The sequence below is a fragment of the Sminthopsis crassicaudata genome, chromosome 4 (genome assembly GCF_048593235.1).
Source record: "Sminthopsis crassicaudata isolate SCR6 chromosome 4, ASM4859323v1, whole genome shotgun sequence".
In the NCBI taxonomy this organism is placed as follows: Eukaryota; Metazoa; Chordata; class Mammalia; order Dasyuromorphia; family Dasyuridae; genus Sminthopsis; species Sminthopsis crassicaudata.
Genome location: NC_133620.1, coordinates 11114954 through 11141734, shown reverse-complemented (window position 1 = coordinate 11141734; position 26781 = coordinate 11114954). Strand labels below are relative to the sequence as shown.

At 45.4% G+C, this 26781-nt stretch overlaps 1 protein-coding gene across 5 annotated transcripts in view; it reads left to right on the top strand.

The window, feature by feature from the left end:
- The window catches only part of AK4 (adenylate kinase 4), a 78529-nt gene extending 51967 nt beyond the window's left edge, over positions 1-26562 (top strand). For all 5 annotated transcript variants that reach the window (XM_074265738.1, XM_074265737.1, XM_074265736.1 and 2 more), the window contains 3 exons: positions 19291-19463; positions 22218-22336; positions 24750-26562. In XM_074265738.1, coding sequence (XP_074121839.1) covers positions 19291-19463; positions 22218-22336; positions 24750-24861 — 404 coding nt within the window. In that variant the 3' untranslated portion in view covers positions 24862-26562. The remainder of the gene's footprint in view (positions 1-19290; positions 19464-22217; positions 22337-24749) is intronic.
- The last annotated feature ends 219 nt before the right edge of the window (positions 26563-26781 follow it).

Sequence of the window (26781 nt, the reverse complement as noted above, 5' to 3'; positions counted from 1 at the left end):
CAAACAAATATGTTAGGAAGCCACTATTAAGTGCCTTTTGTATACTATGTGCTGGGGATATAAAGAAAGGTAAAAACAGACCTTGCTGGGAAAGTGCTTCTAGTTTAATGGAGGAGGCAACACTGATTCACTGAATATATCCTCAGCCTTGGGGTCATTTAACAGCTAAAGGAGATCATTCTCATTATAGTTTTCCTTTTTGTCTTTTAAAAATGATTAGATATTTTTAACCTGTTTAAATATATCAGATTACTTATCATCTGGGGGAGGGAAATTTGGAACCCAAGGCATTGCAAGGGTTGATGGTGAAAAATTATCCATGCAAATGTTTTGTTAATAAAAAGCTTTAATTTAAAAAAAAAGGAAAAGAAAATATTAAAAATAATGATTAGGGAACAGCATGGATGGCAGACGGTGAGTTCAGAAAACGTCATGGGTCTGCCGTCTGTCCTGAACTTCGAGCAGACCTCTGGAGCTCGGAGCTGACTTTCCCATTTGGAGACGAGCTTTTCACAAAGGTCACCTCCACAGAGGAGTCGGGAGGCTCCGTGTGGGCCTGGCGCAGGGATGCTAGCTATCTGTCTTCCTTGTCTGCATCCTGGCAGTGATGGAAGGCCTTGAGATGCCCATCGCTCCTAGCAACCAGTGCCCTGTGACTTGTGGCTCTCACGGAGATAACACTGTAGAGAAGGAAACGGGGGGTTTGGGAATATAGAGTCCTAAAGCAGTGAGCTGGGATCCAAAGACCTGGTTTTTAAATAAGCTTTGATAATTGCGTTTCAGTCTGATTTGTGGCTTTTGTAATTGAATTTTCTCATCTTCACTGAAAAAATATTATTTTAGCAAGGGGTCCACTGGTTTCCTCAGCCTATTAAAGGGGCCCTGGACCTAAAAAAGGGTAAGAAGTCCTCGGAGGCGTGGATAGTGTGCGGCCCTTGCCCTGGTTAAAAGGGCAGGAAGAAGGGAAAGAGCAGCTCTCTGAGCTGCTGATGTGGACAATGGCGTGGGGATTTCTGTATCATCTATCCAGCAGAAGCCCAGCACTGGGGAGCACTCGGAGGCCTCTCGAGACCATCTCTAAAGTGCTGTATTGAACAAAGAAATGATGAAGCTTTTGTTAAGTGCTCACGTAGTAATCTGCAAAACCTTCTGCTGAGTCTTGGGAAAAGCAGGAGGAGGGAGGCAGACAGATTTCAGCTTCCAGGCCGATGGAAAGGCCCAGTGGGCCCTAGCAGGCAGCCTCAAAGCGGCTGGAAATGGACCTTCCTTGGTGTTGTCAATTAAACTTTGATTAAGTATCTACTATGTGCCGGCCACCCTCATGAGCACTGGGAGGAAAGGCAGCAGACAGAGGGTGGTACCTTATCCCAAGGAGATTCTAGACTAGGGAGATCCATCATGGAAACACTTAAGCATGATAAATAGGAGAAATAGGCAATATTCAGCAGCGGGAACAGGGGAGAATCATTGAGAAAGGCTTCCTGCAGGAGCAGGGATTGAAACTGGGATTTCAGGAAAGCCTGGAGATGACGAGGAGGAGGGAGAACATTCCAGCCACGGGCAACAGCAGAGAAAGTGGCCAGAGCTGAGAGATGGAGGCCCTGCTCTAGGAAACCAAGAGGCTGAGCGTGTGTGTGTGTGTGTGTGTGTGTGTGTATGAGTGTGTGTATGAGAGAGAGTGTGAGTGTGTGTGTGTGTGTGTGTGTGTGTGTGTGTGGTTTGAGAAGACAGGAAAGGTCAGAGGAGGGATTACATTGTGGAGAGGTCAATGTCACAAAAACCCAGAGAGAAAAGGGTCTGCTAAGGAGACGGGGATGAGGGACATCTTCAAAGGTTGCAGCAGCAAGGTCATAAAGGGTGGGGACTTGGAAAAGGGCTGGGTTTGGTGATTGAGAGACTGGTGGTCACTGTGCAGCAGCTTCAGCGGAACAGTCGAGTCAGAAGCCAGACTGAAGAGACATCAGAGGAGAACAAGAAGAGGAAAAGCGGAGGCCTCCTGACAATCCTCAAAGCTATCAGCCGCAAAGGCGGGAAAGATGTGGCTGAGACTGAGGGGGAAGGAAGGATCAAGCCATGTTTTTGGAGAATGGGGGAGACACGGACACGTTTGTAGGCAGCAGGGGAGCAGCCAGGAGTGGACAAGGAAAGACTGAAGAAAAGTGAGAGCAGTGACAATGGAGTCGGGAGGAAGCTGAATGGCCGCCATCACTTGTGTGGATGGGCAGGCTTGTCTCAGCAAGGAGGATGGGGCTGCCTCTTCTTGGCGACCAGGAATGAAGGAGGAGGTGATGGGAGGAAGAGGAAGTTCTCAGCAAATGGTTGCTTTCTTCTTGCAATTAATATGAGGCAAGGCTCTCAGCTGAGAGGGCAGAGAGAGGGTGAGCCATGGGAGGTCCGAGGAGGGAAGAAAAGTGGAGTCACTTAGATAGGTGGCTGGGTGGTTTGATCTCCAGCATTCTCAAAACTAGAGTTCAAATCTAGTCTCAGATACATGACTATGGGCAAGTCTCTTCTGCCTCAGTTTCCTTACCTGTAAAATAAGTATAATAACACCACCCACCTTTCAGGATTGTTTTAAGGATCAAATGATTTAATATTCCATTCTAAATCTTTCTCAGGAGTCAAAATCAGACTCGCTAGCCTATAGTTTATACTCTCTTCTCTTCCATTTTTTAAATGGAACATTTGTCTTCAATGGTGTGATATTTCGTACTATTCCCTTGGTCTTTCAGGTATTGTTAAGAACAGATCCATAGTCCCATCTTCCTCGTAGCTAACACTTCTTTTCCCTACTCTGCGTTCTTCCAGTACAAAGATGTCCCTTCATTCCTTGACCGCACTTCTTACTACCTCTCAGGAACCTTAGTTTCCTTCGGGATTTAGAACAAGTGCCCTTTTCTTTCTACATGAAGCCTTTCTTGATCCTTCCCACTTCTAATGTCCTCTAAATTATTTTAATAGGTATACACACACACACACATACAAATATATAATGCTTTCTCAAAATACATACATATATATATATATATGTATATATGTATATATATATATATATATATATAATGTTCTTTCAAGATATAATCACAGGTTTCAGTGATCCTTTTAAATAGATTTTTTTAAAAATCAAATTGATTGCTGCTTTAAAAAAACCATATGTATATACACATACACACACACATATATTAAACTTACCTATATTTTATCTTGGTATCAATCAAGTTCTTTCATTGTATACTTTACTACAAATCTCCCTTAAATTACTTTTTAAAAACTCTCCTATCTGTTTGTAGAAATTTTCTCTTTGATGGAGCTTCTCTTTCAGGAATATGCAAAGTGACTCTATTTTGTTTGATATGTTTAAATGGGCAAGTAAACAAAAAGGTAAGAGTGGGGGAAAGCAAGTTAACAACCCTTATCAACATCTGCTAAGTCTGTCAGTGTTCCATCCTCACGCCTAGTCCTGCGCTGCTGCAAAGAAGGGAAGGAGACACCTTTTTCTTAGCGCTTCTCTGGGGCCAAACTTGGTCATTACTTGGTCACAGAACTTTGCATCAATTTCAACAGCATAACAATACAAATTCATCAAATGAGCATCTTTAACTGCGTTTGTTGCTTCATCCAGCTGCAGTGCAAACTGGGAAGATTTTGATTTCTCAATTGACTTCAAAGCTCTTAAGACCTAATAACAATTCTTGTCACAGTATTATCTGCAGTTGGAATTCTACTAACTTGTTTTTCATTGTATCAATTGCTCTAGGCAACAACAGATAGTAAGTGTCTATACTTTGAGTATGACTTTTTACATTTATTTTATTTTATTTATTTATTTATTTTTATCTAGGGAAGTGGTAAGTGTCTGAGGTCAGATTTGAACTCAGGTCCTCCCTACTTCAGGGCTGGGTGCTCTATCCACTGCGCCACCTAGCTGCTCCCCATTTAGTCATTCTTTATGCAACATTATATAAGAGGAGAAAATCTTTTCATGTGAGAGACGATTTTTATTTCAAATTTTTGTTTTGCTTTTTATTAAAAGCATCAATTTTTCTCTGGAAAAATTGTCTTTCCACATGTATTGTTTTAAAATACATACATACATACATATATATATAATTTTTGTTTATTGTTGTAATTAGTGGAGTCATACAAAATCAACATGGTGCATATTTTTGATTCCATCAGTAACAGGACTTGTGAGTCCTGGTATCTGGGACGCCATGTAGCTCTATCTTTCTCAAAAAGTTATCGTTGGGCCAGAAGTGATTGAGCAGAGCTGAGATGGCCACTTGCCGAGGGTATCGCAAAGGGAATAATGGTTCCAGTTGGGCTGGGCTTTGAAGGCCTTTGCTCTGTTTCAAGCTAAGCTTCGAGCACCTTTGGATGATTCACTTCCTTGAACTTCATTTTCTTCCTCTGTAAGACAAATGGGTTGATCAGGCTGACCTCTTAGATCCTTTTTAGCTTTAGACGTGATGAGCCAGGAAGGCTTAAATCAACATTTGGTGAAACAGAGACAGTTTGTCACTAGGGAACAAATCGAGGGGCTGCCAGCCAAATGGAAAAGTCGGGATGCTCAGGGTGACGGAGATCATTGGCCGTTGCTTACGACATCTGTTGACATCTGGAAGGCAGTGTTACTTGGCTTGTTCCCCACCCTTACAGCTTCTGCTAATAAAAATGAAGTTTTAGGTAGTTAGAAAAACATGAAGAATTCAGGTAGGTGTGGTAATCTTGGGACCCGAGGAAGAGACGGTCAAAATAAAAGTCCTATTTCCACCATTAGTGACAATGATCAGTAGTAACTGTGGGAAAAAAAAAAAATTGCTTGCCCTGCTGCCGTTCGAAAGAGAGTGAACGGGGGCTGGACCAAGCCAGAGTGAAGAGAAGAGTCATTTTCTATAAAATAATCATCTCAGTAATAAATTGCATCAATGTCTTTTGTAGTTCTAGCTTAGGAATGTCTGGAAATATTCTCCAGTCTACTCTCCACCAGAACAATCTAAAAAGAGCCTCCATTTAGAACAAAAAGAGAGCAGAGACCTGGGCACAGTGACCCCGTGTCTACTAGTAGTCCCTCACCTCTGCTGAGAACAAGGAGGTATGTTCCATTATTTGTTTTCCAGAACCACTACTGGATTTTTACCTTCTTACATTATTATATTATATTATGTTACGTTACATAATATTGTATCATATCATATCATATCACATTATGTTACATTATGTTACATTATGTTATATTACATTATATTATGTTATATTTATTATGTCATATTATGTCATATATTATATTATATTATATTATATTATATTAATTATATTATATCCATTCTGTATTTTTCCAGCCTGATTTCTTCACTTTGTAACATTTTATATAAGATTCCTCTTTTTCTTCCAATCCCTTTTATTTTTCCAAGTTATTTATGAGTCAAAGCAACATGCATTTATTAAATACCCACTGGATATCAGGGATTATGCTAAGTACTAGGATACAGAAAAAAAAAAAACAGAAAATAAATAAATAAAACAAACCCAGTCCCTGCCATCAAGGAATTTATAGTTTATTGGGGAAGACAGACAACATGCAGATAACTATAAATCAACATGCATTTATTAAGCACCTACTGTATATCAGGTACTGTCCTAAGTGCTAGGACACAAAGAAAAGCAGAAAAAAAAAATAAAATAAAATAAATGCAGATCCTGCTATCAAGGAATTTACGTCTAATGGGGAAGACAGACAATATGCAGACAAGTATAAATCAACATGCATTTATTCAATACTCGCTGTATATCAGGTACTGTGCACTAAGATGCAAAGAAAATCAGAAAAATAAAGATAAATCCAGTCCCTGCCATCAAGGAATTGAGTCTAATGGGGGAGACAGACAACATACAGACAACTATATATGATAATCTAAGAAGAAAGGCACCAGCCTCAAAGGAGTATGGGGAACATTTCTTTTAGTGAGGTATGTCCTAGATGCTCATTTCTTCCATCCTTGATATACTAAGGAGTTATTTTATTCAATTTTGGTATATATTTGCCCTATGTTCTTTCCAAATAAAATGTAAACTTCTTGAAGACAAGGATTATTCTATTGTGTTTGATGCCCCAGAGTCTTTCAAAGAACTTAGCACATAGTAGGTACTTAATAAATGCTTGTTGTTTGCCTGCCCTCTGTTGCCCCCCCCCCCAGTTATTTCCCATATTCCATTATTTCAGCCTGTTCAGCCACTTCTTTACCAAAGGGCAGCCATCCCCCTAAGTTCGTTGCCCCTAGTATTTGGGTATCCTAGAAAACCTCTCTCTTTTTTGCCTTTGACTCCACTAGGTTTGTGCCCAGGGGATCAATTCCTGAGTCAGGGCCGTGGACAATTCAGAGATTTTTCTCTCATGAAATCCCAATTGCTTGTGATTATGTTACTAATCCTTAGACTGAGTGGCAGCTATTTTGAGTGTTTGGGGCAGCTGGAAGCCGGAGCTTTCCAAATAGTTTTTACCACCAGACTTTAAGAAAACGACCCTTGTCCTTCCAGCTCTTGGGAAGATCTAGGACCCTGGTCTTCAAGAAGCCTTGGGTTTCCATCAAGTCAAGCTCCTGTTTCCTGTCCTGGAATGGAGTGGAGGCCTCTGGCCCGGCTCCCTCCTCCTGGGCTGAATGCTCTCCAAATTAGAAAACCAGAAGCGTTTGCCTTCTCTCTTCCCCCTCCATTGTCCCGACTTGTTGCTGAGGCACCTCCCGCTCACAGCCTCGGAGCTCTTGGCATTGGTGGGTGGGTATGGTGCCAGGCCAGAGTGCTTCACTCGGGGGGAGGGAGGTTCCACGCCGAGACACGGGAAGTCGACTCTTATTGTACTGAGGACACAGTGCTTGGAATTTACAGAATGGCTCCTGTTGAGATGTAATCTCACGAAAAACCAAAATATTATATGCTAATATTTATCAATCCTCGTTTTACAAATGGGGAAACTGAGACTCGAGGTTTTTTTGCGAGTGATCACACATGTAACAAGTTTCCGAAAGCAAGGCTAATCAGCAAATATGTATTAAGCACCTACTATGTGCTAGGCACTTTGGTAAATACTGGAAATAAAAAGAAAGGCAAGAAATAGGCCCTATCCTCAAGTAACTCGTAAGCTGATGTGGAGACAACTTGCAATCAATATTTTAAAATATGCTGTATGGGGGATAGATTGGAAGTTATCAGTGGATCTCAACTCAAATCCCACCTTCTACCCGAAGCCTTCCTGAACCCCTCTTGATTCCAGTGCTTTCCCTCTGTTAATTATTTCCAAGTTATTCTATCTAGAGCTTTTGGGGTATGTGTCGATCTACCTTCTCCGTTATATCATAAGCTTCATGGAGGAAGACATTACCTTTTGCTTTTTTCTTTTAGTTTGTTTATTTCCCTAGTATTTAGCAGCGACTAGCACATAGAAGGTGCTTAATAAATGTTTATTGAATGAACGAATCAAGATTCAGATGTACAGGTAAGCACTTGAGGCGTATTTTCTCCATTCTGAAGCTGATAAAGGCTGACTCGCTCAGTCACTTCTCTAACATGCATCCAAAGCAGAAATGTTCGGTTCGGTCCAAAAACAACAATAGCATAGTCACTGAACCAGGGATTGTAGTCGTGACACTAGAAACCATTTGCTTTTATTTACTTGCGGCTTGCAGTCTCGCCTTTGTGTTTAAAGTAGACCCGACAGCTTCTCCAGGATCCGTGGTTTGGGTGGCAGCCATTCATTTGGGCTGGGAGGTCATGGAAGGAGCTTTGGAGCTGAAATCTGGGGGTTGTAGTCTGAATCCTGGCTCTTTCCCCTGCTAGCCTTTTGATCACGGGTAATTCAGCAGTTCAGCTCCCCCAGACATTATGCACCTACTGAATACAGGTCAAAAGGAAATCCCATAGAGGTGTAGCCATGGAGTTAGGAAAATGTGGGTTTAGTTGCTCTTCTGGATATGTATTAGCTGCATGACTTGACCATGCAAGTCATTCAAGCCCTGTCGTGTCCTCGATAGTTCTCGAAGATTAGAAGTTAGGCACCTACTGAATACAGGCCAAAAGGAAGCCCACATAGCTGTTGCCACATAGCTGAATACAGGCCAAACGGTAGCCGACACAGTCGTATCCATGGGTCAGGGAAACGTGGGTTTAATTGCTGCTCCTGACATGTATTAGATGCGTGATTAGATGCAAGTTATTCAAGCCCTGTTGTGTCCCCGATAGTTCTTGGAGATTAGAAATTCGTTGCAAGAAAGACTGCCTTGCTGGGATGGGCTGAATATCCCTTCAGCTCCTTCCACTGGGGAAGTCACTGGTCCTGAGCCAAAAGGAAAGAAGTCAAGATCCCAGGCTTCCCGGATCACCAGTTTTCTGCTGTGTAAATGAGGAGAACGGATACCTTGCAGCACCAGGCCCCATTCAGAGCGGGCGTTCTGGCCGGGCCTCTTCCTTTTGGCCCGGGAGGTGATCCATCTTGTCCACATTCACCCAGGAAATGCTCATGAGGGGCCCCAAATTGGGGGCTTTTCCTCCTGAGCCTCACTGACAGAGGCACTAAAAGGACCCCCCCCCCCCTCCGCCTTTAGCAGATAACTGTTCAGATGAATGACGGGACTCAGATCTGCACCTGGAAAACATCGTTTTGGTTTGAGCCTCAGTCTCATTTTACAAATGAGGTCATCCCACAGGGAGCCAGGGGGAGAGCCTGGAGTCGGACTCACGAGCCCCTGTGACTCCGGGATCCGGCTTGGGCAGAGGACGGCGGGTTTTCCCCTTCGTTCCCTGGGCACTGGGCTTTGTGACGTCAGTGAGCATGGCGTCCCGCCCTGGTGAGCCTTTATTTTCCCATTTCACTTCTGTGTTCCCTCCTGCTAACTCCTGGCCGTGATTCTGGACAGAGGCTCTCCCCCAGGTCGATCCTTGATATGTTTACCTTCCAGGGGCGTTGGCAGGGCTCCGGCAGCAGATGCCGGGAAGGAATGTCTCCCCTCCAAGCTGAGATTTCTGAGCCGCCCTTGTCCAGCTCTCGGGGAGGGCTCCCAGAGGGAGGGGAGGAAACCTCCCCTGGCAGCTTCTTACAGAACTCAGGAAAATCTGGTGCGAGAGGCAGCAGAAAGAGGGGGTTTGTGGGCAGGACGGGCTCCCCAGCCGAGCCTCCCTGACCAGCGCACCGGGCCTTGGAATCCTGGGAGGCACATGGTCACTTGTGCAATGTCAAGGCCGGACACAAGCCCTTGGTGAGCTTGGGGAGGGCCAGGGAAGGTGGTACCCATTCTGTACCATGTGAATTGACTTGGCAGCTGCCAAATCTGAGTGAATTACTTTGCCTCCATCTTTGGGGCCAGTGTAAAAGATGTGGGCTTGAAGTCTCCGTCTGCCCTAGGTGATTTTATCTGTATCCCTGTCTGTAGGTGGGGCAACGAGATGACCAGTAGTTTTTATTCAGGAAAACTCATCTGCCTGAATTCCAATTTGGCCTTAGACACTAGCTGTGTGACTCTGGGCAAGTCACTCCATCCTGTGTGCCTCGGTTTCTACATCTGTAAAATGAGCTGGAGAAGGAAATGGCGATCAACAACAGCAACGGTATAGCTCAGTATCTACATTGATAGATATCTAATAGATTTCTAGATTCATAGATAATCTAGATTTAGAGATATCTATAATCTATTGATACCCATCTAGTAATAGAATGATTGATGAAGATTGATAAATATCTGGATGATGGGGAGATAACATTGAGTGGGACCAACAGCTTTAAGAAAATTATGAGGTACAGGGAATAGAGCACTAGCCCTGAAGTCAGGAGGATCTGAGTTCAAATCTGGCTCAGACACGTAACACTTCTTGGCTGTGTGACCCTGGGCAAGTCACTTAACCGCAGTTGCTTCAGCAAAAAAAGAAGGAAAGGAAGTTATGACTAGAGTAGGGGAGGAGGTTACCCTGCATCTGTTCATTTAGCATAGAGCTGGTATAAAACTCTCATTTTAGAAACTGAAGGAGAGCGGGCTCTGGCCTTGCTCACTCTCTTCCCAGTGTGTCTCCCACGTGCAGATTAAAAATAAATTATGGGAAAATAATTGCCATTATCCCTTGTTTTTGTAGAAAGTATATTTATGGAATTTTTAGCTTGCAGAAGTTATCAAAGTAAGGAGTCCTACAAATATGGAGTGATTTATAAATATCATCTCAGCCCACGGAGATAGGTGTTTTTAGTGTCCCCCTTTTACAGCTCAGGGAAACTGAGGCAGCCGAAGATGAAGTGACTGAACACGGGTCTTCCTGGTCTTTCTGCTGTTTTCACCTGGTGACTGGACCAGATGTTGTTGCATTTGTGAGATACTTCTAAGTAGAAATAATAACGGCGCTTCAAGATTTGCAAAGCACTTGATTTATGGGATCTCGCTTGAGCCTGTCGGCAGGTGTTTTGGGGAGTATTACCCTCATTTTACAAGACATTTTCAGCTGGAAAGCTTCAAGGACTTGACTGATGAAGAAATCAAGTCCCAGAGGCCGGAAGTGATCTGCCCATAATCCTTCAGTTATGAGATTCCTAGGAGTGAAATGCGGGCTTGTGAACTCCAAGTTTAGCCCTTCATGGGCCAGGGCATATGGTACAGAGCCAGGACACTTCTTAGCAACCCGTGTGATCTTAGGCAGCTCCAGGTTCCCTCTCTGTGACATGGGAGAGGAAGTGGACCAAAAGCTCTAAGGGGTTTCTACTTTGGCCTTCTGGCATTTTGTGACCCAGCCTTGTCTTTGAGCTGAGCCTGAGGAGGGACCAGATATATGCTTCCTCCACTATTGCCCCTCACCCACTGCCCCTGAGACCCCCTTTCATTCCCACTGCACTTCTTTTGCACACACAGTCCTTTGGGTTCTCTCCCCACTAGAACGGAAGCTCCCCAGAGACAGAGCCTGCTTTTTGCCTTTCTTTGGGTTCCCGGATCTCAGCGCAGGACCTGGCCCGTAGTGGGCATTGAGTGGATGCTGGTAAAGTGACTGATGGGATCGAGGCAGGTCACATGCTTCAGCTCCTTCCTGGAGACAGAGGAATTGTGGCTTCCTCATTTTCACAGAGGAGTTGAGCTCGAGCTCGTGTCGTACGAATCATTGGCTCTTTTCCAATCCGCGTGATTTTGAGCTGCTTTCTGGCACCTTTGTTCGACATGGATCTTCTCTGAGAAAGCATCATCTTCTTGAGTCTTTTAACTTCTCTGTTCCCTTGTTGAGTTCTCTGTCAGTTCTTCTTCCTGCCATCTCCCCCTTCTTTTTCTGCCTTCCCTGTGGGGATCTCATCCATTCTCATCTTTTTATCGATCATGTCTATGCAGGAAAGTACTGGATTGACGTCCTCCTCCCTCGGCACCCCTTCTCGTTAACAGCTCCCGGTCAGCATCTGGTCACCTTGACATCTTCCGTCTCTCAGCTCCAGACGTTTTCCCTGTCTCTCTTCTATATTTGGATTGCTTTATTTCATCCTCTCTACCTCCGACTTCCTTTAAGTCCTGGCTTAAACCCCACCCTCTACAGGAAGCCTTTCCCACTCCCTCTTCATTCCAGTACCTTTCCTCCTTATTATCTATGTATGCTGTCTCCCCCCTTAGGGTCTGAGTTTCTTGAAATCAGGGGTTGTCTTTTGCTTTTCTTTGTGCCTGACACATAGTAGGCACTTAAATGCTTTTGATTGACTGACTGACTGATATGGGCTGCCATTCAAAGCCCTTTGTGGAATACCTCTAACTTTTTTTTATCCTTATTTTATTCTCCCTTTCATTTCAACTGGTTTTTGTCCATCAGGCTCCTCCACCTCATCTGTTTCTCTCTCACTTGTAGGTATTTATAACTGTTGATTCTCCATGCCCCCCAATCCCCACCATTTGAAATGGCACAGCCTCTTCCCTTGATTCCCTTAGACGAAACGTGCTGTGATGGAGCAATGGCAGACCCAAGTTTCAGTTCTTTCCCAGAGATTCCGCAGCAGTGGGATCCAGGGCAGAGCTCTTCACTGCTCTGTGTATCTGTGTTCTCATCTGGAAGATGCAAAGTTTGCATGCGATACCTTCTGAGATCCCTTCCAGTTCTGTCCATATAAGCCTATGGTCTCAAATGCACTGGTTTTCCTTCGTAATTTCAATCCTAGTAAAAGGTGAAGAAGAGAAACTTGAATTCCTTTCCACCAGGAAGGTGGTTGTTGAAGCAAAAGTCATGGGAACGTTGAGAGGGAGCCCCGGCGGCTCTAACTTGAAATTTGGGGTTGAGGGGGAGGGAAGCTGTCTGTCTTATTTTCCGGACTTTGGCAGGGCCAATTTCATTATACTCCGGGTAAGATGGGTGGGATCCATTGGGCTAACCGGGTTCCAGGGAGCAAGCTGTCTATCCTCAATGCTTCTTTATATTCTCAGATTTAATAGTGACAGGGGCAGCTAGATGGTGCAGTGGAGAGAGCACCAGCCTTGAATTCAGGAGGACCCGAGTTCAAATGTGGTCTCAGACACTTAACACTTCCTGGCTGTGTGACCCTGGGCAAGTCATTTAACCCCAGCCTCAGAAAAAAAAGAAAAAATTGATAGTGACAAAGAATGGGGGGAGTTGTTTGTGGTAACTGGTGCAGGTGCACAGGGAACTTGCTAACCAGTGGAACGTGGAAAAAGGACCATCAAACAAGAGACTTCTGCTTGGCGATCCCCCTATGATGGGTTGCTGACCCAGATGCTGGTGATATCCAATAGCAGGGAGCTATCTATGACTTGGCATATAACGGCACTGCGAGATTAAGGCTAGGGCTGCTGACGTCAGCATCGAGCTGATTGGGGTGGGAAGCTAAGAACAACAAACCTTTTCAGGCTAGTGTAGGGAAAGAGAGGAGCATCCGAGAACCCAGGGCCGCAGTGGAGCAGGGTAACAATCATTAAATCTAGAGAGAAGGCAGAACTTAGCCAACCAAGAGTTTGTGTTTTTTCCTCAAACCAGGGGGCATGTGGTTTTTGGACAGAAAAAGTCCATCAATGGATATTAGTGGTTGGTTTAAAATCAGCCTGTATCTTTTATACAGTAATTGTATTTCTGCCCAATCATGCTATGTAGAATAAGGCTAATTCCTTTTCCACGTGACAGCATTTCAGGTACTTGAAGATCATCACGCCCTCCTTGGGTCTGCTTTCAACAGATGAAGCAGTCTTTCCTTCTTTCTCTCCCCTCCCCCAGCCTTTCCTTTTTTTTGTTTTTTGTTTTTTGTTTTTTTTTTTTAAAGCTTTTTTATTTTCAAAAGCACATGCAAAGATATTTTTCAACATTCCTTGTGTTCCAATTTTTTTCGCCCTCCTTTCCCCCCATTTCTTCCCTTAGACATCAAGTAATCTATATATATGTATATATATGTATTATGTATATTAATATATACATACAATCATATATATACATATATACATGCACCTCTACATATTATATGTTATATATATAAACATGTGCAATTCTTCTGTACATTTTCCCACAGGATCCCCCCCAGCCTTTGCTTAAAGAGCTGGCTCCCCGTCCCATTCGGCCTCCCTCTGTGTTTGTCGATCCTTAGAACACACATTCTGGAGAACAGCAGCCCCGGGCTAAGCAGGGCAGCACTGAGCACTTTGTCTCAGAAGTTTGTGGCAGTCGTTGGGTCATTTTTCAGTCATGTCTGATTCTGGTTTTTTCTGTAAATGCTCCTTTCTTCACTCTCCATAGTGCTGTGCAGAGAAGGATAGACGTGAGCTTTGTGATACTCTGAGGCTCCCTACATACGGGCCCTGGACTTTCTCTTCCAACGTGCCTCTCAGCATGGAGTTTCCCAACTTTTGGCAGGTGCTTCCTGAACGTTTGCGGATTTAATGAATGAGTCGTCCTTCTGCCCGAGGGCTGTGTCCTTTCCAGACCGGCTCTCACCCTGAGTTTTCCCACCGACCTGTGAGGAGCTCGGAAGAAGCGACCTTGATGTCATTCTTGACTAACCAGAGAATTTCCCCATTCCACTCTTCACCCCCAGCAAACACCCTGGCCCTTCTGCCTTCCAGTGGCAAGTGTTTTTCTTGTGATCCCAGGCCATTCGGGGCCCGATTAATCTTCCTAATATTGTACAGGCCTGATCATGTCTCTGACGTGTTCGGGCCCTGGGGGGGTGGATTCCCAGGCTTTGCCAGCTCAAGCCCTAGTAAGCTCCTTAGGCCGGTGCACAAGGCCTTCTCTAGGCTGATCCAGGTTGGCTTTGGGAGTGAGGAAAGACGGGGTTTGAATTCCGCCTCTGTTAGGGAGCTTAAAGCTCAACAGCACCCTCGCCTGGACCAAGCACCTGGAGGGCAGGGCACCCGAAGCCACAGGGATTCCAGGTCTCAGCATGATGCTGATGGCAGGCCGGGCCCTCCCGGGCTGATTCTCCTCCTCCCCGTGACATCTTCCACGGTCACAGTCCTTACCGTCCTTCCCCCTTCTCATCCAAGTTCACGTCTGAATCTTCAAAACTTGACATTGAGGGTAACAAATATATTTTTGCTTAATTCAGCAAAATTGATATTTGACCTTAATCTATTGCCACCAGAGTCAAAGCATCAGGGTTCCAACATCATCTCTGATATTCAAAGTCCTGCCGTACATCCCACAGCCTGAAACAGTCCTCCCAGTTAGGAGGGGAATCTCCCTTGCCTTCTTCCCGCTTTCTCTTGCTTTCTCCCTCCTTCCTTCCCTCCCTTCTCTCTCTCAGTTGCTTCTCATTGATTAATTATACTCTGTATTTCCTCCCTGGCTTATTGGTTGTTATTTCTGTCTTTTGATCCAAAGGAAGTGTAGTGTATGAGGGCAGAAAGTCTTTGTTGTGTCCATCTCTTCATGAAAAAACTGAGGGCTTGGAAGGAGGGAGATGACTGCCCACAGACTCACGCCGGTTAGTGGTAGAGTTGTGTTTTACACAAACACACACACACACACACACGTATGTATATATACATGTAATATATGTGTACATATGTATATAGACATGTGTCTCTCTCTATATAGGTATATGTATATATGCTCCTGTATACATATATGTCTATATACTCTTTATCTATATGGAGATGTATATTCTCTCTATATGTAGACATATATTATGTATGTCTCATACTATTTACATGTAGATCTCTCGCTCTCTCTCTATATGTAGATATATATCTATACACACATCTACACACTACATATATTTCTATAAAAGGGCAGAGAGCTATGGATTAGGATACATGTATCAGACTAGCCACGTACACAGGTCTTCCTTAGCTTTCAAGAGATTCGGTCATTCGTACGTTCATTCATTCATTGAGCCACCCGGAGCCAGGTGGAGAGTTTTGTCAGCTGTGATCATCGGCCCAGTACTCATTCAGCTTTCTGCTTTCTCTCCATTTTGCATCCTGGGACCCTTTTCAGACCTCTTTTGCAGCACTGAAGGCAGTTCTTGGGGTGTCGAGTCAGCTTGGGATGGCAAGGTCTGTCTAGAGGCCCCGTGGGAGCTGGAGGTAAGGACTTTGGCTGTAGGAGGGGGTTGTTTCGAGGATTAGGGAAGTTTAGGTCAGTTTCATCCCAGCCAGACCAAACTGGACCCATGGTGCTTAGCATAGGGCCTAGCACACAGTCGGTGCTTAATAGATGCTTATTGACTTGCTGACACATTTTAGGAAGGACATTGATTGATCAGATCATTTGTGTTGAGAGGAAAGCAGGGGAGAGGATGGGATGTTGTTGGAGAACTTCCCAAATGGAAGAAGATTTGTTATATTTGGTCCTGGAGGGTAAAAGTCTGGGTCGGAGGAGTTTTGGGCCCGGGAAGTGCCATGGTCTCCATCAGGGATGGTTTTCAGATTCAGCCTTTGCCTGGATGAATTTTCCTTCAGGTACCGGTGGATCAAATGGCCAGTGATGTCCCTGCTGCCTCAGATTCTGGTCCACTGGTGCCCCGAGGAGAAGACATTTCCCCACCTTTGAAATGGTTCTCGCAGAGCAGTGGCTCTCATTTTGTGTATTTTCACTCCAGAAAGCCCATTTTAGCTGGTTTCCTAAGTAAGATTTAAAGTGCATTAAGGAAATGTAGCCATAGAGCTCAAATCCAGTTTCCATAGCAACGGGGATCTGGGGGGAGGATTTGTACCAAATAAACAAGGGCCATACATTTGGTATTAGGAGCATATTAGGGGATGCTTGGCTGAGGAGTTGGATGGACTGGGAGGGGGGAGGAGACGGGCTTCTGGTCTAGGTGATTTCCTCCAAAATGGGGTGTTGGGTCATTTTAGCCCCAAAGGGGGCACCCAGAAAGCCTGAGCTGAAAGACAAGCAGCTGAACCTGGGCAACAGATCCATGGAGGTCCTGCCCTTTCCCCTCCTGCTCAGGAGGCTCTCAACCCCTGCCTAAAAGCCAAGAGCAACTTGCAGTTTTCCCTCCACACTTAGACTGTTCCATTACCGAATGAATGCTGGCCACGTGAGCCTTAGCCATTTCCAAAGTCCTTTAAAGTGTGGACTTGTGATACCTGAGGCACGTGATCATCTTCTGGCTGGATCATAAGCTCCTGAGGGACAGCTCCTCTGTGACATGGAGGCGTTGGACGGGATGTGGCCAGGGGATCCTGGGTTCCCCAAAGGCTTACAGTGCCCGACACATAGTAGGCACTTAGTTAATTCTTTGTTGATTAATAGAATACAAAGCCCTTGAGGACAGGAACTATTTATTTGTGGGGGGGTGAGCCCAGCACCTAGTTAGATTAAACTAGCAAGCCCTCGGTAATTAGTCTGCAAACATTTATTACCATGTGTCAGGGGTTGTGCTAAGTGTCGGGAATACAAAAAAGGACACCAGTCCATAATTGGTTGTTGGGTGTCAGCTTCTCGAAGGCAGGGAGCGGTTCATTTTGCTGTTTTATTCCCAGCTCTTTGTTGAATTAATGTTCTGGGTGCAAAATACACCCCGAGGGTTCCTTACATAGGAAAGGACATGGCAGAGTCCACACGGCTCAGGGTACGAGCCTGTTTCACTTTGGCCGCATCTGAGCCGTGAGACCTTGGGCAGATAATGGATCTCCGAGTTTCATTCTCCTCTAAAAGAGAGATGGCAATGTGGCGGCCCCCCGATATCTGCCTGCTGTGAAATTCACCAAATTGGGGGTTCAGCACATTTCACAAGGAAAAATGCTTCTGCGCTCCTCACACCAGGGTGTCGCGTTGTTGTACGGGTTGTATTAGCAGTGGGGAGGTGACGCTGGCCCGGGGTACTGTCCTGCCATTGCTCTCAGCTTGGGCAACTCCTCCCCTGACCGGAGGGGAGCACTAGACTGCAAACCAGAGGGGAGGACCACGAATCCAATCCTCTCTTTGATATTTAGGGGATTGGGAACAAATCACTTCTCCTCCAGGGGCCTCAGTTTCCCCTCTGTACAGTGAGGGGTGGTCTTGTGGCCTTGCCTGATGAACCTGTGATACCATATGTGTGTATGTAATAAATGTACACACGCGTACTTATGTGTATACATGTATTCATACACATACTTATACGCACAACTTTGTGTGTATATGCACATAAACACATACTTACATGGATGTTTGTATACATCCATCTACATGTACTTACATATGTGCATGTATGTATATATGTGTGTGCACATATTGGGGGCTTTGTAAATGCTTATTGACTGATTGGTTGATATATTTAGGGAAACACGGTGCCGATTCCCTTCCAAGACTCGCACTGCAAGAGATCAAGGAAGGAGGACAAGGCTCTAAATGCACGAAATACTCGTTTATTCTTTATCTGATAGCAAAGGACCAGAAACCAGGGGCACCCCCCTCCACTGGGGGATGGCCGCCCAGATTATTCATGTCATTGTGCTGTGACGTGTGAGATAAAGGAAAGTTTCCGAGAGGTCCTGGAAGACCTGGACGGACTGGTGAAGCGAGCAGAAGCAGGGGGCAGTTAGTCAGCAGACATTATCGAAGCCCTGTTACACGTCAGGCACTGGGCTGAGCGCTGAGGATGCAAAGAATGGCGGAAACCCAACAAGCAGCCCCTGCTTCCCAGGAGCCCTCAGTCTGTCTGCTGAGGGACTGGGGAGAACATGCGTGTTCGACTCCTTAGGATGTTTTTTCCATGGGATTTTCTTGATAAAGACACTGCAGTGGTTTGCTGTTTCCTTCTCTGCACACCCCCCTTTTTGGGGGGGTCAGCCCTCTCTATTATAACTGTCCGTCTTGGGTAACCCTGACTGGCATAGCCCTTCGTTTGGCGAGCCACAACGCGGTGATCTCAGGAGGGGCGCATTTAGGGTCCCTTAGATAGTGACTGTCTTAGGCTGGATGTAGTCAGGACTAGCTCTCCGACCATTTTGCCAGCGAGTTGCCCCCACAGACAAGCCACAGACAAGATAAATTGGAGGCAATGTCAGGGGGAAGGTGCTAGGATTAAGGGGGACGGAGAAAGAGCAATAACTTTGAAAGTGGTGAGCTAGGTGAACCAGCCGTGGAACCCGATGGAGAGGTGATGGGGTCTTGGGAGAGGGGGGAAAGGATTTTCCCGGGAAGCGGGGCTGTTCATGCTGCCAAAGTGGGAGTCTGCAGCTGCCGTGCGGGGTTGTCGGCAGGAAGGCGCCCGAGCGGACAGTTGGAGATGGTGAGAAGCCAAGGGATGCCATCCACCAGTCAGAATGCGCTCCTGTGGGAGCGAGTGGGTGAAAATCCTCATTAGGAGTCATCGATTTCAAGCTGGGAAGGACCTGCGAGGACTTCAAATCCAAAATTACAAATGAGGAAACTGAGACTGAGTGACTTCCCTGGAGATCCGACAGCCAGCCTTCTTACTCTCCTTTGTAAATGAGTGGAAGATATTCCCACATAGATATAATTTGGACTAAAACCTTCGTCAGTGTTATTAATAAATTATTGTTAATTCCATGTGACAATAACTTCAATAATGGTAGTACTGATAATAGCTAAAGCTCATTATTCTTACAGCTTATGGTTTTGAGAAGCAGCTGGGTGTGCTCCATAGCCTACAAAGTGCTGGACTTGAAGCTGAGAGGATCTCAAGTTCAAATCTAGCCTTAGACATTTCCTAGCTTTGTTACCCCCGGCAAGCCATTTCATTTCAGCCTGCCTCAGTTTCTCATCTGTAAAATGGGGATGATAGCACTTACCTCCCAAGGTTTTGACAAGGATGAATTGGTATTCACTTAGTACATAGAGAGCGTGGCATGTAGTAGGCGCTAGATAAATGCTGCTTCTCCCTTTGATGGCGTTTAGGCTTTCCCAGGACGTTAACGCAGGCCGAAGCCCTGGACAAGATCTGTCAGCCGGACCTAGTGATCAGCCTGAACATTCCGTTCGAAACCCTCAAAGACCGCCTCAGCCGGAGATGGATTCATCCCCCAAGCGGGAGGGTCTACAACATGGAGTTCAACCCTCCTCAAGTCCAGGTAAGGGCCGTGGGTGCTGTCCGGCTGTGAGCTTCAGGGGGTCGTTGAGCTGGAGTCCACCTCAGCATTTTACAGAAGAGGAAACTGAGTCCTGAGGGAGCCCCTGAGGACAACTTCAGGTCCCACCTCCCTCTCCCATTAGATGGAGAAACTGAACCTCATACAGGCGACCTGCCCAAAGTCACATGGGTGATGATCCTAGGAGGGGAGGGAAGGAAGGGAAGAGGGAAATGGAGGGAGGGAGGGAAGAAGGAAAAGAAATACTAATTAGGTCATTAGATTGAAAGCCCCTTGTGGACAGGGACTTTTGACTTTTTGTATCACCAACACTTAACCCAGGGACTGCATAAAATAGATACTTAATGTTTATCGCTTGATTAAAATATCAATTTTGAAATAATAATAGAATAAAAGTAAGACATTAGAGAAGGGCAGCTAGTTGGAGCAGGAGATAGAGCACCAGGCCCGAAGTCTGGGAAAATTCTCTTCCTGAGTTCAGACATGTCCTGGCTGTGACCCCGGACAAAGCCCTTCACCCCGTTTCTGCCTCAGTTTCCCATCTGTAAAATGAACTGGCAAGAAAACTCCGAATGGGGTCATGAAGAGTCAGACAAACTGGAAATAGCTGAATAATGGCAAAACCAAGACAACGGATAGAAATTTCCCTTCCTTTGCTCTCCATGTGTCTTTTATGGCCATGGCCATATTCTCTTTGGCATAGTCTGTCTCTGTCTGCCCTGTCTTACTCTCTCTGGCTGTGGCTCTCTATCTCTTTTTCCCCTCCATCACTCTCTCTCTGTCTCACTCTCTATCTCTCTGTCCCTGTCTCTCTTTATTCCTTTCTTCCCCTCATCTCTCTGTCTTTGTCTGTTTTCCTGGGATAAAGTCTTATTATTGTCATTTACCACGGCACTTCTGTCTTTTTGGAATCCTCTTCGATCTCATCGACCTTATTTTTAACGTTTCATTTCCCTCTGAAATTTGTTTTCCTTGATACAATTTCTAACCTTGTTGAGTTTCTTTTCTGAGTTTTTATTCTTAGATTTCCTCTCATCTGCCAGGTCACGATTCTCCCTCAAACTTGACTGTTTTTCATGGATTGCTTCCGTTCTAGGGAGTCTCGGTTTCGTCCCTCACAGACAGGCCGTGCCAGACAGGAGATCTCTGTGAATCATCCTCTTGCTTATGTAAAAGCTCGGGTGGCTGGGTCTTCTGATTCCCTTCCACTTTTCATCTTCCTGTTCATTTGCCACTTTCCCCCTTGCCGCTCGCTTGGAGTTGGTGCTGTCTCAGCAATGACAAGCGGGCCCTCGCGGCCTTGGTCTCCCCGCCCCAGACTATTCTGGATCCCCTGAGACACTGGAGAAAGTCTGCATCCTGGAGAGGTGTCCGTCTTTCTCTGTCACTTAGGTGGAAGCATCTTGTCCACAGGCATTTCGGAATGGCCCCTTTGAAAACCAACTTCTGCTGTCCCCTCGCCATGTCCTTGGATTCCTCGCAGTGACAGATCACTGCGGAGAGTATTTATGGAGCTGATTTTTTATTCAATTACCAAAAGCACTGAATCAGTTCCATTGGATTTCCTCTTGCTTTTTGGCCCAGCATTCCATGGAAATGCTCCCAGAATTTTTGCCTAGCATAGGAGAATGAAGGAGTGACTTTCTTGGTCCAGAGGCAGCCGGGAATGCTATTTAAAATTTATTTTAAAAGCCTTTTTCTCTGTAAAGTACTACTCTGTGCTAACCTCGGATGGTAGAAGACTTTGCTTAAGATCAGGGGAGCTGGGAAATTGGGGGGGAGCTCCGCAGAGAGCCCTGACAACAGACATGGAGGATCCATCACTTCCTGGTGAATGATCGGGTGAACCAGGATAGAATGGTCCCTTTCTTCTTCCTCAGGTTATTGAGAATCATGTAGATTTTAGGAAGGTATAAATGGGTATCTAGCTTTGGTCGCTGGTGCTGCAGTGGAGAGAACACTAGGCCCGAAGTCAAAAGACCGGAGTTCAAATATTTATTGGTAGCTGTGTGAACTTGGTTAACCCCTAGTTCTCTCAGTCTCCTCCATGTTAAATGGGGATAACAATAGAACCTGCCTTGTTGTGAGGATCCAGTGAGATAATCTTTGTTAAGTGGCACCTAGTGGGCACTGTCAAGTGCTAGCTACTTTTATGATTATTATTCTTGTTGTTGCTATCATATTCTCAATGTGAGATCCTTGTGCGGTGACCAAAAACTTAATCAATTTGGGAAAATGGCTCCTCTGAATTTGAGGGAAGCTCAAAGGTGGTCACAGAAAGCCGTGTCTGCTCTCCACCGTCTTCGAGAAATAGACTCCTCAATCTTGACATTTTGCTAGAATGAGTTGAAGTGATCCGGCAGTTGTCTTTAACCCTCCAGTTTTGTTAGATTTTGGAAACAGTTATGGAAAAAAATACAGTGTCCCGCTAGCCTGCCCTCACACTAGGGATATCCTACCTAAATCTCTATGTTATGTTCATGGCTCCTGACTCCGCCCCGGCCCAGCCGGGCCCTTGTCTTCTTGGCGATCCCTAAGTCAGAACCGCTCTCGTTCTGTGCCCACCCACGCCCTCCTGAGTCCTTTCCTCCATTAGCATCCCTAGGGGTCTCATAATGAGCCCCTCCCCATCCTTGATAGACCCCTGCTTCTGCTGCCCCCTCCCTTTGGGTCCCGGACCTGTTCACTCTCACCAGGGCGTGGGCCTTTTTAACCGGCTTCTTCTCTCACTTCCAGGGAATTGATGATGTCACTGGCGAGCCTTTGATCCAGCAAGAGGAGGATAAACCCGAGGCTGTTGCTGCCAAGCTGAGACAGTACAAGGAGGTCGCAAAGCCCGTCATAGAATTATACAAGTGAGTGCTGCCATCTATTCCGTCCCCATCCCCTCCTTGAGAGCAGGGACTCTGGGAAGCGGGGACAGAAGGGTCCGACCAGTGAAGGGCAAGTCAGAAGTCCTGCCAGAGCTCCTGGGCGGAGCCGAGAGACGCCCTGCCGGCACCCGGCCCATGGTGGGCGCTTCGGAACTGTGTGCGATTGAGCTGCCAGGCGGGGAATGCGGAAATCAACAACAATAATAATAATAATGGAATCAGGCAATTAATAGCTATAAAACAAGAACAATAATGCATAGTAAGATAATATAATAATCTATAAATATAACATACTTAGGCTCTTAAATTATGAATCATAATTAATGATAATGGCAGTAGGGAATCAGACAATTGATAACTATAAAACAACAATAATATATAGTAATATGTTATGATAATATATAATAAGATAATATAATGCTATATAGAGGGCCTCTATAAATATAAATAATATAGACTCAGGCTCCTAGGTTACGAATCACAATTAATGATAATGGCAGTAGGGAATCAGACAATGGATAACTATAAAACAACAATAATGTATAGTAATATGTTATGATAATATATAATAAGATAATATAATGCTATATAGAGGGCCTCTATAAATATAAATAATATAGACTCAGGCTCCTAGGTTACGAATCACAATTAATGATAATGGCAGTAGGGAGTCGGACAATTAATAACTATAAAACAAAAGCTATATGTCATATGATAATATATAGAAAGATAATATAATGCTATATAGAGAGCCTCTATAAATATAAATAATATAGACTCAGGCTCTTAGATTACAAATTATAATTAATGATAATGGCAGTAGGGAGTCAGACAATGGATAACTATAAAACAACAATAATATTTATAGTGATATGATATGATGATATATAATAAGATAATATAATGACATATAGAGGGCCTCTATTAATGTAATATAGACTCAGGCTCCTAGATTACAAATTATAATTAATGAAAATGGCAGTAGGAAGTCAGACAATTGATAACTATAAAACAACAGTAACAAAGCCCTCGGTGATGAGCTCACACCTTTTACTCCGATTCATTTACAAGAAGGAGTTATTTTATGCCCTTGTGGAATCACAACGAATGTTCAACCTAAAGAAGCGTCTGCCAGTGAGACAGACGGGAAGAGCATTGTCAGAGATGCTGCTAAGAGCCCGGGGCTCTGACTAGGCGGGAAGTAGGGATCTCAGCGCGGGGGGATTACAAAGCTCCAGAAACACAGATGAGTCAGGATTGCAGGTAGGATCTGGATCTGGGACTTTCTTGACTCGAAGGTCAGCCATTTGGCTCAAAGGTCAGTCATTTGGCTCCTCTACCATATTCCTTTTCAGTTTCTTAAAGTCCAGAATCAAAATACAAATGAAGAGAAGTCGATAAAAATAAGCATATTAACTTTATATTAACTCGTAGCCCTCCCGTCCCCTAACCCTGATCCGTCACTACAAACCTACATTTTCCTTTGGATTCAAAACTTTGTGCAGTTGGGTTAAACAAGTTCTTGAGCTTGGCTGCTAGGGGGAGCCATAGTGCACAGAGTGCTGGACCTGGAGTTCAAATCTAACCTCAGACACTTAGTGGTTGTGTGATCCTGGGCAAGTCACTTAACCCTGCGTGCCTCAGTTTCCCCATCTGTAAAATGAGCTGAAGAAGGAAATGGTAAACCACTCCACGATCTCTGGGGTCATGAAGAGTCAGACATGGCTGGAAAATGACCACCAAAATAGCTCGTGATCTTTTTTCTATCATTATCACCACAAACTCTGTCTTGTCCAAGGTTAAAAACAGGCTCATTTCCATTTTCCTCTAAGTGGATTTCCAGCCAGCCTTCAGTTGTCCCATTCTTGGAATCACACAGTCAAGGCGTCTTAGAACTCCGCTCCCTGGATGGAGGCTTGGTTGAGGACTGAATGTGAGCAGAGGCCGGTTGTTTGGTGTCCCCAGTGCCTAGCACATTTCCAGGCGTGTAGTACAAAGTTAGTATCTCTCTAGTGAGATTAATTAAATGGACCCTAAAGGACCATTGGCCAACTAGTGGCCATGTGTGTTGGTTTTGGTTATCCTGAGGACCCGAACTGTACCGTAATAGCATTTTATTTTCAAAATGTCTTCATGCTTCTTATTTTCATATTAAATGCTTCGTCCCCTTCCCTTCCCGGAGAGCCTTACCTCTGAGCAAACGGTTCAGGACAACCAACCAAACTCCTCAGCATTTCTTACCCAGAGTCCTCCAGCCTTCATCCAGAGGAGGAGTTTCCCCCTGAAATTTGTTTTCCTTGATTCACTTTCTAACCTTGTTGAGTTTCTAGAGCGAGCAGATCATTTTCAAAAGAAAGACTAAACGTGCTTTTATTTTGTGCACCTTCTTTTTCAGGACCCGGGGTATCCTCCACTCCTTCTCTGGGACAGAGACTAACAAAATCTGGCCGTATGTTTACTCACTGTTTTCCAGCAAGATGGCCTCTATTGGAGCAAAAGAAGCTTGAGAAAGAAGCTTATAGCACAGAAGGACAAGGAGGATGTGGTTGTTCATTAAATTGTGTGTGTAGTATTGGTGCTGTGTTCAAATTAGAAGCTAATCGAGATCACTTGAAGCGCCTTCCTCGGGTATCCAGGGAGTGGATATCAGCAGGAATCTGTATAGCGAGGTGACCAAAAAAGAGGGCCCTCTTCCACTTAGGAAGGGCGTCTCAAAGGATTAAAAAACATTTTTCTGCCCCCAGGCTGTCTAGTGCTGGATGACTTCTCTAACCTGTAACTCATTTGGAATGGCGTGGGGGTTTCCGTCCGGGCGGTCTCTGGGAGGTGCGGCAGGCAGCGGGGGGACGGTGCCCCGGGGGCTGCCACAAAGCCCACGCATGGACTGGAAACCTGGAACCCAGAAGATCTCGATGGCAGAAGCTCTGCCTCTGTCTTTGCCCTTGTAGCCCAAGCCAGCCGCTCCCTTTGTCCCGTGATTCTCTGGGATTCTGGCCGATGTCTGCTTTCGTTTTCTGTCTTTGGGATGTGAGTGCTTTCTCATCCTCCTCTGGCTCCAGAAGATTGTTCTTCGTGCCCTCCTCTGAAAAAAAGGCAGAAGGACCGCTTTCTCCTCTGCTGCTCCGCTCCCTTTCCCCAGGACGCCGCCATAGCTAACGGGGGAGATGGCTGCCCCTTTGAAACCTCTTGAACGACTAGAATCCATTCAAACCCAGATTTGAGTTCCCCCATGGCCCCTCGGCGTCTCCCCCAGAATACACCCACGGCCTCTCAAGTGCTGAAGATCACAAATTAAAGCAGTTAAAAATACAACATTGCAGGGACTCCACTAGGTGCAGTGTGGTACAATGGCTAGAGCATTAGAGGTAGGTGGTAGAGGTGTCCCTGGGCTCCTCATCTGTAAAATGAGCGGTTTGTGTGGATGACCCCTGAGATCCATTCCAGCTCTTAACTTCTGGATCCTACTAGAGTAAAAAGATGTAGCTTTTCTTCAGAATGAACTAAATTAGAAGCTGCTAAATGAGTGTTGAGCCTGGGAGGTGGAGGGGTCTGGAGCTTGTTGTAGACACTGCACGTGAGTCTGTGCCCCCCTGGAGAAAGCCTCTGCACTAACCACGTCTAGACCAAGTATGATAGCTTTAATACCAGAGGGCATCCACATGGGGAAGGGCCAAAGGATCCCAAAGGCTTCTTCCCTTAGCCTTGTTTCCTCTGGAAAATGTAGAAAATGATATTTATTCCTGCTGCCTTAGAGCTCACGAGCGTCCTCTGCCCGTGACTTGGGGGAAGAGGGTGCATTTCCCCAAGGAAATTCTCTGCTGGTGTTTCTGGGAAGGAGCCTTTCCCCCACCCCCACGCCTCCCTGCCCACTGATGGAAAGAGGGCCTGCTCTCCGGGCTTCAGCTGATGGAGCCGAGATGCATTATTTACTCAGCGAAGCTTTCCTCGACGTCTCCGCAACGCCCCTGCCGTTTGGTGGCTCAGCATCAGTGAACTGGATGTTCTCTATATTTTAAAAAAGTTTTTTTTGCCAAACTGACTTTCCTTCTCTCTGCCCTCCTGATTGAATATATTACTTGTGTTCTCTTCTCGCTGTCTTGATGGGGAGCCAAGTTTTCTACTATTTTATTGGGTGAGTGGGTGGGTGGCGGCAATGGAAACGGAGTGTTAATTTTTCCAATTTGTGTAATTAAAATTCCTGCTCCGGGCTTCTGAATGTGGTCATTGCCTGATGGGGCGCTTCTGGGGAGGAAGGATGGCTGGGTGATGGGGGAGGGCGCCAGGGGTGAAGCGGGTAATCAGCAGCTCTTCCTGGATGGAAATCATCAGCGGAGTGAAGGAGTCTGGGAGCAGGGGAGTGGAGCCGGCATTTATCTAGGAATGGCAGAACACCGTAGCAATGGCTGCAATAGTAAAGGTGCTTCTGA